This window comes from Glycine soja, chromosome 3, assembly GCF_004193775.1.
Source record: "Glycine soja cultivar W05 chromosome 3, ASM419377v2, whole genome shotgun sequence".
NCBI classification, from domain to species: Eukaryota; Viridiplantae; Streptophyta; class Magnoliopsida; order Fabales; family Fabaceae; genus Glycine; species Glycine soja.
In genome coordinates, this window is record NC_041004.1 from 46,233,212 (window position 1) to 46,245,306 (window position 12,095).

General features: G+C 33.6%; 1 protein-coding gene across 2 annotated transcripts; it reads left to right on the forward strand.

The window, feature by feature from the left end:
- Positions 1-1,837: 1,837 nt before the first annotated feature.
- LOC114407687 (multisubstrate pseudouridine synthase 7-like) lies at positions 1,838-11,625 on the forward strand. Of its 2 annotated transcripts, none has more exons than XM_028370877.1 (20): positions 1,838-2,124; positions 2,247-2,334; positions 2,417-2,611; positions 3,156-3,370; positions 3,693-3,765; positions 4,325-4,381; positions 4,511-4,590; positions 4,683-4,745; positions 4,878-4,965; positions 5,983-6,085; positions 6,209-6,312; positions 6,451-6,524; positions 7,591-7,655; positions 7,849-8,018; positions 9,194-9,261; positions 9,400-9,460; positions 10,305-10,342; positions 10,464-10,532; positions 10,642-10,984; positions 11,310-11,625. In XM_028370877.1, the coding sequence occupies exons 1-20, from the start codon at positions 2,036-2,038 to the stop codon at positions 11,337-11,339; spliced, it is 2,073 nt and encodes a 690-aa protein (XP_028226678.1). In that variant the 5' UTR covers positions 1,838-2,035; the 3' UTR covers positions 11,340-11,625. The 2 variants fall into 2 exon arrangements, with proteins under 2 accessions (XP_028226678.1, XP_028226679.1); XM_028370878.1 differs by having other exon boundaries at positions 4,355-4,381.
- Positions 11,626-12,095: the final 470 nt, after the last annotated feature.

The window sequence follows — 12,095 nt, forward strand, 5'->3', positions numbered from 1 at the left end:
ATATATACTGGTATAAAATTTAATACTTTAAATAATCATGTGATTTTTTATTATCTAATTAGTATTTTAATAGTTTCATTATATATTGGTGAAAAATTAAAATATCAAATATTTCATTTATACGTTATTATAATAATATAATATTTTAAATATACACTATATTAAAAATAAATTTATACAACTTGATAATTATTACATTTATGTATCTTAATTAAAATAATTAGTAAAAGAATAAATTTAAATTAAATATTTTTAATAAATAGAAAGTTGTGTGATAACTTTTTTTATAGTGTAAGAAAAAAGGCAAATCAAACAAAGAAGTTACACCCTTAGGATCGAGACACTTAGAGCATCAGTAACAAGCAAGTCCAACGAGAGACGATCAACCCTAGAAATTATCATGCCATAATTTAGCCCAAACTTAACAAGGTAATTAGTACTCCTATTGCCTTCTCTCGATGAATGCACAAATTGAACACTCAAATCTTCCTTCACAAAGTCACGAATGCTTTTCACAATTGTGCATAACAATGATACACTTGTGGCGGATGAATTCCAGACACAGAATATTAACATACTCCAACTCCCAAGCAATTCTTAAGCCATGCAACAGTGTCAATAACTCAGCCTTAACAATATTTGTTGAACCAATATCACCATAGAAACCATATATCTAAGACCCATTAATGTTACGAAGCAGCCCACCAAATCTTGCATGCCCAAGATTCCTTTAGCAACTTCCATCCACAAGTTATGAAACACTGACATGTATACGGACATTGGACATGACACGGACACGTAGATATCTGTAATGTTCAAAATATAGAACGTAGTATAGGTGTTGTGTCAGTGTCAGACACTAACATGGATGCGTATCAGACACCGAACACGATAAGGGACTGGAGTATCCGTGCTTCATAGTCCACAAGCAAGGATGATTCAAGAACTTAAGAAACTTAAAGTAAAATTATTTTTTGACATATATTAGTATTAAAATTTTTTATTGAGGTATATTAGTACTAATTTTTTTTTATTAAAATTTATTTTTAAACATAATTTTATAATAAATTTTTTTGGAGATATATTAGTACTTAAAAGAAATTAGATCTTTTTTTTTTGGGGTTTAAAGTCCTTGCTGCTTGGACCTTAAGCCGTCCACAAGCAATGCAATCTGGTTGCCAGTAGCTTGAATACACTAGACCCATGTTGGTGGCTTGCAAGTCGTATTATCAGTGTTCCTGCTTCCTTCAAAAGTTTGAACGATATTATTATAAAGAGAAAGAGTGTTGTGGATAATCTAATGAGGCTGGACCACGTTATTCTCAAGATCTAAGCATTCCATATACCCCATTGAAAGATATGAAGAATTATGTCACCATGCTCCAAGTGCTTATTAAGCTACTCCAGCTAACTAGTATTTGAATCAGGCCTCACAACATGTACTTTCAAGGTGTCCCAAACGCGCCAAACATTACCACAGTGCCAAAAAGATGTGAAAGAGTTCCTCATCGGCAACCCCACAACGATTACAATTCGCATTAGGAAGGACATGAATCATTTTCATGAAACTCTTGGTGGGAAGAACATTGTGATCTATCTGCCATAAGAAAAATTCACGTTCTCAAGAAGATGAATAAATATATAACAAATAAAAATATAATAATATCAAGTTATAAATAAAATTTCTATCCCTCATGTTTACTCGCAAGTGGGGTAAATGTGAAATTTTTGTTTTTTTTTTTACAATATTTTTTGTTTCCTTTTTTAATCGTCTTAAAAAGTCAGCCGGTTTTCCTATATGTAAAAATGAACTGATCCAACGGCTAGTATAACTCTCCCACGGTTGGACATGTGATGGTCTCTCACCCTAGCCACCGTCCCGTTACATAGCCCACAATAGCTGAAGTCCGTCAGAAAACTTACAAAAGCGGTGCGTTTCAAGGGATACAAGACATGCAGCAGCCGTTGCTCTAAACCCTAAACTAAACTAAAACCCTAGCCAGTTGTCGGTGATCACCATTTGTGTAAAACCGTCATGGCGATGAAAACTGCAGAAGAACACGAAGTGGGTATCTCCTGCTTCATTTCCGACCTTCCTGGCTTCCGCGGAATTTTAAAGCAAAGGTCTCTTCATTTTCTACATTAAAAATCATTATTACCTTCCTCACTGCACCTCCTTTGTTTAATGATGAAGTGCATTATTCAACAGTGTCTTGTTAGTGCTGATTCAATTGAATATGATTCAGGTATTCTGATTTTATCGTGAATGAAGTGGACAGAGATGGAACAGTTGTTCAATTGTCCTCGCTTGATGCCCCTCAAGAGGAGCCAGAGGTCTAATTATCCGTGATCATTGATAAATTGATTTGTGCTGTTTTTGTTTTTTAGTATCTAACTTTTTTTGGGCTTATTTCAGAGTTTTCAGGAAAATGGAACCAACACATCCGACAATGTTGTAAGTTATGCCTCTCAGATTGAATCTTTCAAGTCTCTTGCTGGGGACTCTGATGCTGTTCTTTTGGAAGAATTTATTAATAAAATTAATGCCGGTGGAGAAGATGGTGTTTCGCCCATTGTTCTTTCTCCAGATTCTGATAAATCTCATCGAAAGGTTAGTATGAGCTTCGGGGCTTATTTTGATCATTTTTTTTTAATCTTTGTTAGATTCAGGAAACATTTGTCTATATTGGCTAGAACTTTGATACTGGGTCAAAGTGGGTGTCTCATTACATTGGGTTGAAATTTTTGTGGAAGTTATATGGTTTTTTGATTAACAAACCAAGTATCAAATTGAATGCTTTTGATTCACACTTCATTCGTTTATTTAGCTTTTTTTTAAAACTTTTTTTCTTTTTCATATTCTATCGTATTTTATAGTATAGGGAACTGAAAAAATGGCAGAAAATTAGAAAAATGATATATATATATATATATATTATATTTATATATCAACAGATAAAAATGCGGAAAGTTCAGTGCCCAGCCACTTTAGTTTGCTTTTACATTTAATTGAATTCAGAAAGAGGAGACTGGTTTGATTGTGCTTTTGTGGCATCTGGCATGCATAATAATTTCGTTTTGTAGTTGTTTTTGCCAATTCGAAACATCTTACATTTAATTCTGCTTTAACATTTTATGCTTCTCAAATCTATCAGGCAATGCATAACTTCTTTAAGGAAAACTTTAAGTTCCTGGTCACTGATGTGGTTGATGGACCCGATGCTTCATCAAAATGTATCCGTGTGAGATTGAATTCTGCTGAACCAAACAACAAAGGCAAAAACTCCAAGAAACGCAAAGAAAGAGGTGATAAGCCCTTTGACAGCCGAGGTTCAGAAAATTGGCCTAAAAATGTTGGCAAGTTCCTTAGGTAATATTGCTCAGGCATTTTGTTTTATAAAATATAAATCAAGCAATGCTCACTGTCTTCCGTTTCAGTGCAGTCAACAAGACCACTTTCTTAATTAGCTGTACTATTATTATGTTGAAGAAGTAACCACTTGTTGAATGTCAATGTCCAAAACCATTGGACTTTATGAAGACTTTTGGCTGTATTAAATTATATTTCATTCAAAAATTGTCAGAAAGCAGTAGCCAGTCATTTTTGCATTTTTTATTTGGTCATGTCATTTTCCTGTTTTTTATATTGTATTTGTTTGTCAACTGAATGTTTCTGCCAATGTAATTTCTAGGTTTCATCTTTACAAGGAGAACAAAGATACCCACGAAGCCTTGGGGGTTATTGGAAATATGCTCAGTGTCCAGGTCTGTCTTGTTCATTGTTGGATATGTTCTGTAGGCTTTCTGATGGACCGAAAGTGAAGTTTTGTTTGCTGATGATTCATTCAGTTCTTGTATATGAGGATTTCCTTTTTCCCGCTTATCAATATGCATTCTGGAACTGAAACGTGTGTGATATGATAATTGGATCTATTTGCCATTTTTTTTGAATTTATGAATGTATTATGTATTATGCCTATGTTCATCTTTTTTTTTTTTCAACCTGGAGATTTAGGAATTTTGCATAATTATTGTTTATACCTCCAATCTCCATGAATTTTTATGATTGATGTAAAATATTATGGGGTTTCAGTAAGATACACTTTTTTATAGTCAAGTATCCAAGTTTATGCATTTTCCATTTGGCAAGTACATGTATATTTATATTATAATTTATTCCCCATTTATGTTTTGCCTGCTCCTGAGCTCCCCACCCTCAAGAAAAATAAATATATGCAATCTGCTAAAATTATTATTGATTTATGGATAAGCTTGTTGAGTTCTTTCACTTTTCTGTTTTAAATGATTGATAATTAACTGACAGCCAAAATCATTTGGATTTGCGGGTACAAAGGACAAGCGTGCTGTCACGACCCAAAGGGTGATAAATTTTCACTTTCATTGTTATTTTACATTAAACATTCATTCCTTTCTTCATTTTCCAGAATTGGTATCGGTGCTCATTTAGTAATAAATACTTCAATTGGTTTATTACTTGTTTTGTTTCTAGGTTACTGTTTACAAGCAGCGAGCAAGTCGGCTAGCTTCCCTTAACAAGCGCTTGTTCGGTATTAAATTGGGTGATTTCTGGTAATGTGATTGAATTTTGAATGGTTGACGTTCTTACCTATCAGTTATTCAGTTTTTTGGGGAATGATAGCTATAAATGTACTATTGTCCAGTTATGTTAAGGAAGGACTTTGTCTTGGCCAGCTCTTGGGAAATCGATTTACAATCACATTGCGGTGAGGACTTTATCTTTGCATGAAATTCAATTTTCCTATGTGAAACTAGTATCCATAGCGGTTAGGGTTATTTAATTGTTGATGTAACTGCAGCTTTATATTTGTATCCATAGCATTGACATATTTTCTCAGAGGTATTGTTGCAGATTCTGAAGATATCATAAAAGCATCTGCAGATGCCTTAGGAAGGCACGGCTTCATTAACTACTTTGGTCTCCAGGTACCTTCTAAGTCAACTTACACTCTCTTCCCCGCTTTGTGTGTGTCTTTTTCCTGGTTTTGTTGCGATAACATGCGATTGGATAGCTACCTTGGGTTGTGCTACTTTAGAGGCTATGAACAAGCCTGGGGGGGGGGGGGTGGGGTTCTCTAGTGACATGTAGCGTGTCCTGTATACTATTTTGCACTGACATATGCAGTAGGATGCCTGCATATTTATCATTTTCCCATTCTCCTGTTATATTTACAAGAGTTAGCAAAAATTACCTCTTGGATGCTAGCATATTCCTTTTTCAAATTATATTTGAAAAGCAATCTCTGGAAGTTTCATTGTGTCTACCATTTGCCAGCCTTGTGTATTTGTATTACAAACTTTTGTTTTGTTGTATTTTTTGAGATGACATACATACTTTGTTGTAAAAATTATTATTACATTGCTTAAATTAAAGACATAAGAAGCTTAAACATGTTGGAAAAGTATACCCATCTTCATATTCCCCATTTCTTGATGAGAAAGTTTTTCTATTAAAATTCTTTGCAAGTCCAAAACTTGCATTAAAATGTAAACTCTTGTTTTATATTTTGTCTTTTCATGGTTTTGCTTAGTGTTGAAGCATTTGACAAAGTAACAACATGGTGTTTTAGGCCATGTTAAGATGTCACACATTGGACTGGAATATATGGCTATAATACTCCTTATAAGACTTTGCAATCCTTTTCCCTTGAACTAGCTTTTGTGAGTGAGTTAGGCCTTGCCCGTTTCTACCCAGTCTTAATATTGAGTCACACGTAGATGTCTAGTCATGCATACTTCACAGTTCACAGTCTAGATGCCCAATCCTGAGCGTGAGAGGTGTGTATTGAGATGCCCCAGATTGGCTAGGAATATGGTCAGGTTAGAGTTGGCAATCCTTATCTCTTGAGAGTGAATCAGGCCTAATTCATTTCTAATAGACTGATTATTTTAACATTTTTTTTTCATTTTTGCTTTATGAGCAACTAATTTGTATGTGCTCAGCGTTTTGGAAGTGGTTCTTTGCCAACTCACCTTATTGGAGCTGCATTACTCCAAGGGGAATGGAAACTTGCTGTAGACATGATCCTTGATCCAAGAGATGGAGATATCCTTTTCATTGTTTCTATTATATATAATGGATAATGTCTTGATTGATTAATTGCATGCTGATAGTTAAAAAATAGCAAATTGATTACCGTTGTTCTTCATAACAATGTTATTTAGATACAGAAAAGTGCAATAGCCAAGGCACGCAAGTACTATAAAGAAAGTAGTGATGTTGTTGGGACACTTAAGCAGTTGCCTCGATATTTAGTTGCTGAAAGGGCTGTGGTAAGCTTCAAATGAAAATGATTTTTGCATTAGACACTTGGTGTTGGAGTGAAGCTAATTTTTTTGTTTACCCACTATATTTATCCATGTATGATCTATGAAGTCATAACCATGTTTTTGTCACCAAATCTTCTGCAGCTGCAAACTTTAAAAACGTCTCCTGGAAATTATTTGCAGGCTTTGAAAAGTATTCCAAGGACTCTGAGAATGTTGTGAGTTATAATTATCTGATGATATTGACATGTTTTGAATGTTTTGGCTAAAGCGGTGTTAGTCTGTTATTGCTAGCGATTTTTCTTAGATGTAGTACCAAATTTCATTTTTATCACTCATCTTCTATCATCATCAGGTGTTACAGAATTTCATGAATCTCTTTTCTTTGGATACTACATATGCTTATATTTTAATTGCTCTTGCTTGAAGAATAAAAATGTTTTCTTTGTTATATTTAACTTTCCTTTTATTGCCGTTGCTAATTTTATGCTGAGATGTATATCTGTTTTGCTCTCCTCCCTAGCACTTGTAGACACTAGTCAGTTCTATACATCCATGCCAGCTCATCAGCCATTCAGTTTTATTTTGATGGGAAAAAACTCCGGCTAATAGGCTGCTGTATATGTGAAACAGAGTTGACAAATGCATGTATTTTTAATCTTGTTGGTATGCTTCATTATTAAAAAATAAAATTGGCTGTTTTAAGTACTAAGGGCACGTTTGTTACAGTAAAAATCAATTTTTTAAATAATCACCTTTAAACTTTTTTCATGCGGTTGTTTCAGCTTTTCAAAATAATCAGAAGTTGAAAAAAATTCTAAAATTTAATCAAAACGATTCTCATAAAAATCAGCTGTTTTTTTAAGTGATTTTCATGATTCTAAACAAACCTAAATTAGCTTATGCTTTTTTAAAAAATATCTAAATAATAATCACTAGATGATTTTACATCCAAATAACTTTTTTAATCTGTAACAAGCGTGTCCTAAATCTCTGCTTTTGACACACTACTGCTAAGGGGGAAATGTTTTAATGTATAGACAAAACTGTGAAGTTAACACAAACACAAATGAATAGCATTTGAAAGCTAGAAAGAGACAAGAAATTCTTGCAGAAGCTCTAAAGTGGGTTATTTATGCTGTCTATCTGATGATGTTTTCTTCTGTTTCATTTGCAAAGACAAGTCTGCTCAGAACACAAATAAAGTTGTAATATATTATTCAAGATCATTTATTTGAAGGATTATATTGGTATTCATTATATAGTTCCACTGCTTTTTTTTAGGTATGTTCATAGTTACCAAAGCTATTTGTGGAACCATGCTGCAAGTAAGAGGGTGCAAAAATATGGTAAGTTGTGATTTGTAATAAACTTCTAGATTTGTCTTACTTTCTCAGGCAATGAACTTCTAATGTCACACCTGATTTCCTGAATGCATTTGATACTTAATCCATACAATCCTTACCATGAATTATCATTATTATGATACTTGAAGTCAAAATATTCATTTATTAAATCGAAAGTGATTCTACTGTGTGGCAGGAACTGAAAATGTAGTATTAGGGGACTTGGTATATTGTAAAGAAAATTCTACTGGAAAGGTTACAGAGTCTGTTGGATCTGAATATGCTGAAGACTGCAGTGGTAGGTATGATTCTAATAACGAAGATGAAATCTCTGGAGAGATTCATGAAGAAATAGATAGTGTCAAGGTTAGACTTTTGGTTTTGGCCCATTGCAGAGGTCTGCTAGTACTCAACTGATATGTAGGTTTAGAAATATGTCACAACATATCTTTCTCATCTATCTATTTAGAGTCTAGTGTGCACACATGACACAATGTGTAGTCTTGAAGGTACATCTATGCACAGATATTTGGTCACTTTTTTTTAGTCATTTTATTGTTTATACATTGTAATTATTCTGAAAATGAAAGTTCAAGAAGATTGTATTAAATTGAATTTATTTTTCATATAAGAATTTAGATGAAAAGAAGATGATTACAAAGAATTAGGAGGATAAGAAATCCATCTTAAAAAAAAAGAAAGAAAAACAAAAGTACATAAGAAAGAAAGCATCAATGAAGCTGTTAGAAGATATTAGGAATTAGTCTTGTAGGTTGTTAGCATTGGACTTGGGCTTATACCAGTAATATTTGCACTTGACCTATTTTGTGGTATAAATAGGTACACTAGGTTATTGTATTTCAGGAACATCATACTATCAATCACATAATACATTGCTATCTATCATTCTGTCTTTTTATTTGTAGGGTTTTTATCTTCAGGAAGTTATTTCAGATTTGTTCTTAAGGATTAAGATTCTAATATATATGAAGGGCTACTGCTTCATGTTATGCATCACATTGTAATACATCACATCATATCAAGTTAATATTAAACTCAAAGTATTTGGTCTCTATTCTCTCCTTTTCCTCCATCTATACCAAAAACCCTATAATTTAACATTTTCTATCTGGATTCCTAATTATTATTAATTATGAAAATGGTAAGTGACGTAGTGAGCCTTTAATGAAATTTTAAAAATGAAATCAATAATCTATCAAGCAATTTTGTATCAAGTTTCATGATTTAAACACTATGGTCAATGGTGAACCATTTTTCCTCAAATGAACAGATTAATTCCATGGACATAATTCTATGTCTAGGAACTTGATGTCTACCTTCATTAGCTGGTGGTAAAGTGTCAAATCTATTCTTTTTTTTAAATACAAAAAGATTTTCGTTTAGGAGAAATGAGGGGAAGTACAACTAAGGGAAGGATAATTTATCAATTGGAACAAAAAAGTATTACTCAACAAGTACAACAGTAGCTGTGTGAATAAAATAAGCTTGACAATTTAAAGTGGGTTTACTTCATATGACAGGTTGTCGATGTTGAAGATCTTAATTCAGGATATTACACAATTGATGATGTAATCCTTCCCATGCCAGGGTAAGCATGAATAGCTAATACTGCTCAGATTCTTTGATTCAGATAACTCGGATCCTCTGCCAATGTTTTAGTTTCCATTGTCTTATTTTTTATTTTGGGGTAGGGATGAATGGCATTTATGTATTTCTTATCCTGCAGTTCAAGGATAAAATATCCAACCAATCATATTGCCAATGTTTATGAAGATTTAGCGAAAAAAGTACGTATCAGTTTGGCCCTTGTACTCTCAAGTCTCAATATCCTGAATTTTTATGCATTTAATTAGGAGTGGTATCTGAGAAGCTGAGGCTGGATGTCATGTTAAATATTTTACTTAGAGAGTTAGAGTAGTGATACATACAACAAATTCTTAGAATACTTTTAATAATTCATTTTTTCTTTCTATCATTCTATCAAATCTGTAAACCACCCATATTATCCCACTCTTCCTATCTCTCTCTTACATTGTAAGAATTGTTGTAAAAAACTTGTGTAGGAGTAGATTTATCCCTTTACTTATAAACAATAATTCAAGGTTATATTAATTGTTATGCATTTGAGGGTACTTGAGCAAGTATTATATTTCATGACGGGGGAAATCAAAAAGTTGTTCCTCAAATTCATTTTATTGTATCGAGCAAAACAGTCCTTTGGTGATGAAATAAAGAATGCTCTTAAATTTGAAATAAGTTAACTTTTCAAGTTAGTTATGCCTTGAAGGCTATAGGTTCTGATCCGGATATTCTGTGAAACACCAACCTGAAGAGCTGCTGTATGTATGCAATCAAGATTAATTGACAATTGATATTGTTACTTAGTAGTTGACAATTGATATTGATTCTTGGAACTTCAATTTAGTGGAGATATTATTATTATGCGTGGACAAGCCCATCCACTGCTTCTCTTTTTCTCCCTCCTCCTTCTGTTACTTCTAGAAGTATGATCAGCTATTTCTTACATATACATTTTGGTTGCTGTCCTAGGTTTCTGCAACCTTATTTACTGTTATTGTTCCATGGGTTGTTATTTCCCCTCTCTAAACATTCACCTTTTGTACTGGTCAGGATGGAATCAGTTTAACTGAAAGCGTGCATAATGTGGAGTATGTAATAAGAATCTCTGCTCAATTCTTGATGAGTCCCTTTCTACATTCATTCTTTATCTTCTTTTTTTCTCCTGCCTTGACAGTTCTCTTACCCTGGTTTATTCCTACTTTTTATTAGGGATTTCTCAATAACTAGTATCACTGGATGCTACAGGAGGGTTTTTCAGAAGCCAATTAACTTTGAATGGTATTTACCTAAGTTAACCCTCCACATTGCATAGAGTCTTACTTTTTACTCGTTTTTGTTTGAGTGTAGTTCACTTATTGACTCATTCCTTTGATGTCTGCAATTGCAGGGAATTACTTACATATAGTGATAGTAATAAACAATTGGTAGAGACAGATTTAGACAAAGTTAACAAGTCTAAGCCTATGGGCACTGTCAAACAAATGGGTGCAGCAAATGGGAAAAATGAAGAAGCCTTTGATTGCATTAGAGAATTAGAGAGCTCCAATGATGTTGTAAAGGTTGAGAATTATAGTGAGATTGCAGGTGAGGAAATAAAATTACCACACGACGAATCTCTCAGTGGCTCCAGCTCTCAAGATTCCCAAATCGCTCTAAAATTGAGCTTTACTCTTCCTGCTTCATGTTATGCAACAATGGCCATAAGGGAGCTGCTGAAGACTTCAACATCTGTAAGCACCCCCAATTTGAAAAGTCTTCTGTCTGTTACTACAGGTGCTCTAATTAATCATGATTGGGAAAAACTTTTAGCATTGGGAATATGCACATAAATAATAGAGTTGTAAAAACATAAAATGGGACAAAGCTTGGTCCTGGCTTCGCTCAAACTGTGGTCAGATATATTTATTATTCTTTAAACCCTACTGAATTATTTTGGCATGGTTGAAACTGGCTGGGTAAAGGTGTATCAGTTAATCTCCTAGCATGTCCTCTGCATATTTCCTTCACTCACAGTTGTATGTATATATAAATTCTTTTATTTTGATGCTGTTGCAGGTTGCATATCACAAGACATTAAACCAATAGTATGCACACACCTACCCAATTTAGCAATGTTTTCTGGAAGAGAAAGTGATTTATAGAACAGGGAGAACACTGCAAAGAGAAGTTTCAGCTCGTGTTACTAATTTTGTATTGTTATAATACTTGTCGGTAGAGAGCAAAAATGTAATATCCTCTCTCAGGTACTCTCTGTATCTTGTATACTTGTTGAAGAACCGTGAAATTTAACACTAATAACAACTAGTACTGCTGAAAATTTAAATTTCAATCTTCGTTTTTGTATGAGAAGATTTCCATGTGTTGGATTTTAGTACCTTGTTGTGCTGTCCTATTTGTTCATTTTAGCAGTAACATACCATCTCGTTGTTTTCCTGTTGTGTATTTTTAGCTGACACATGTCATTCCTATGCTTTCCTAGACAAATGATGTAGTGATCAGTTTGGCTAAAGTTTAGGGTAATGCCTTAATGGATGGTTTGGAAATTGAACATCTGCTCTCCTTGTCAATAGTCGATTTGGTGCCTTGTACTTGTGAAGTGAGAGCACGCATGCCGAAGTTTTTGTTGTACTCAGTCTCAGACCAATTTGATCTTTTTGCTTGTGCTTCCGTCTTGTTTATGTTGTACATTTGAGTGCACATTTGTCGTAAGTATATGTTATGTTAGCATTAAATACGTTTCCAGCTTCTTATCAAGGAGTTAAATCATGAAGCGAATTTGACGTATATTTATAGATGGAATGAGTTGCAAAAGCCACGTATTTATATGTGGGATATATAATT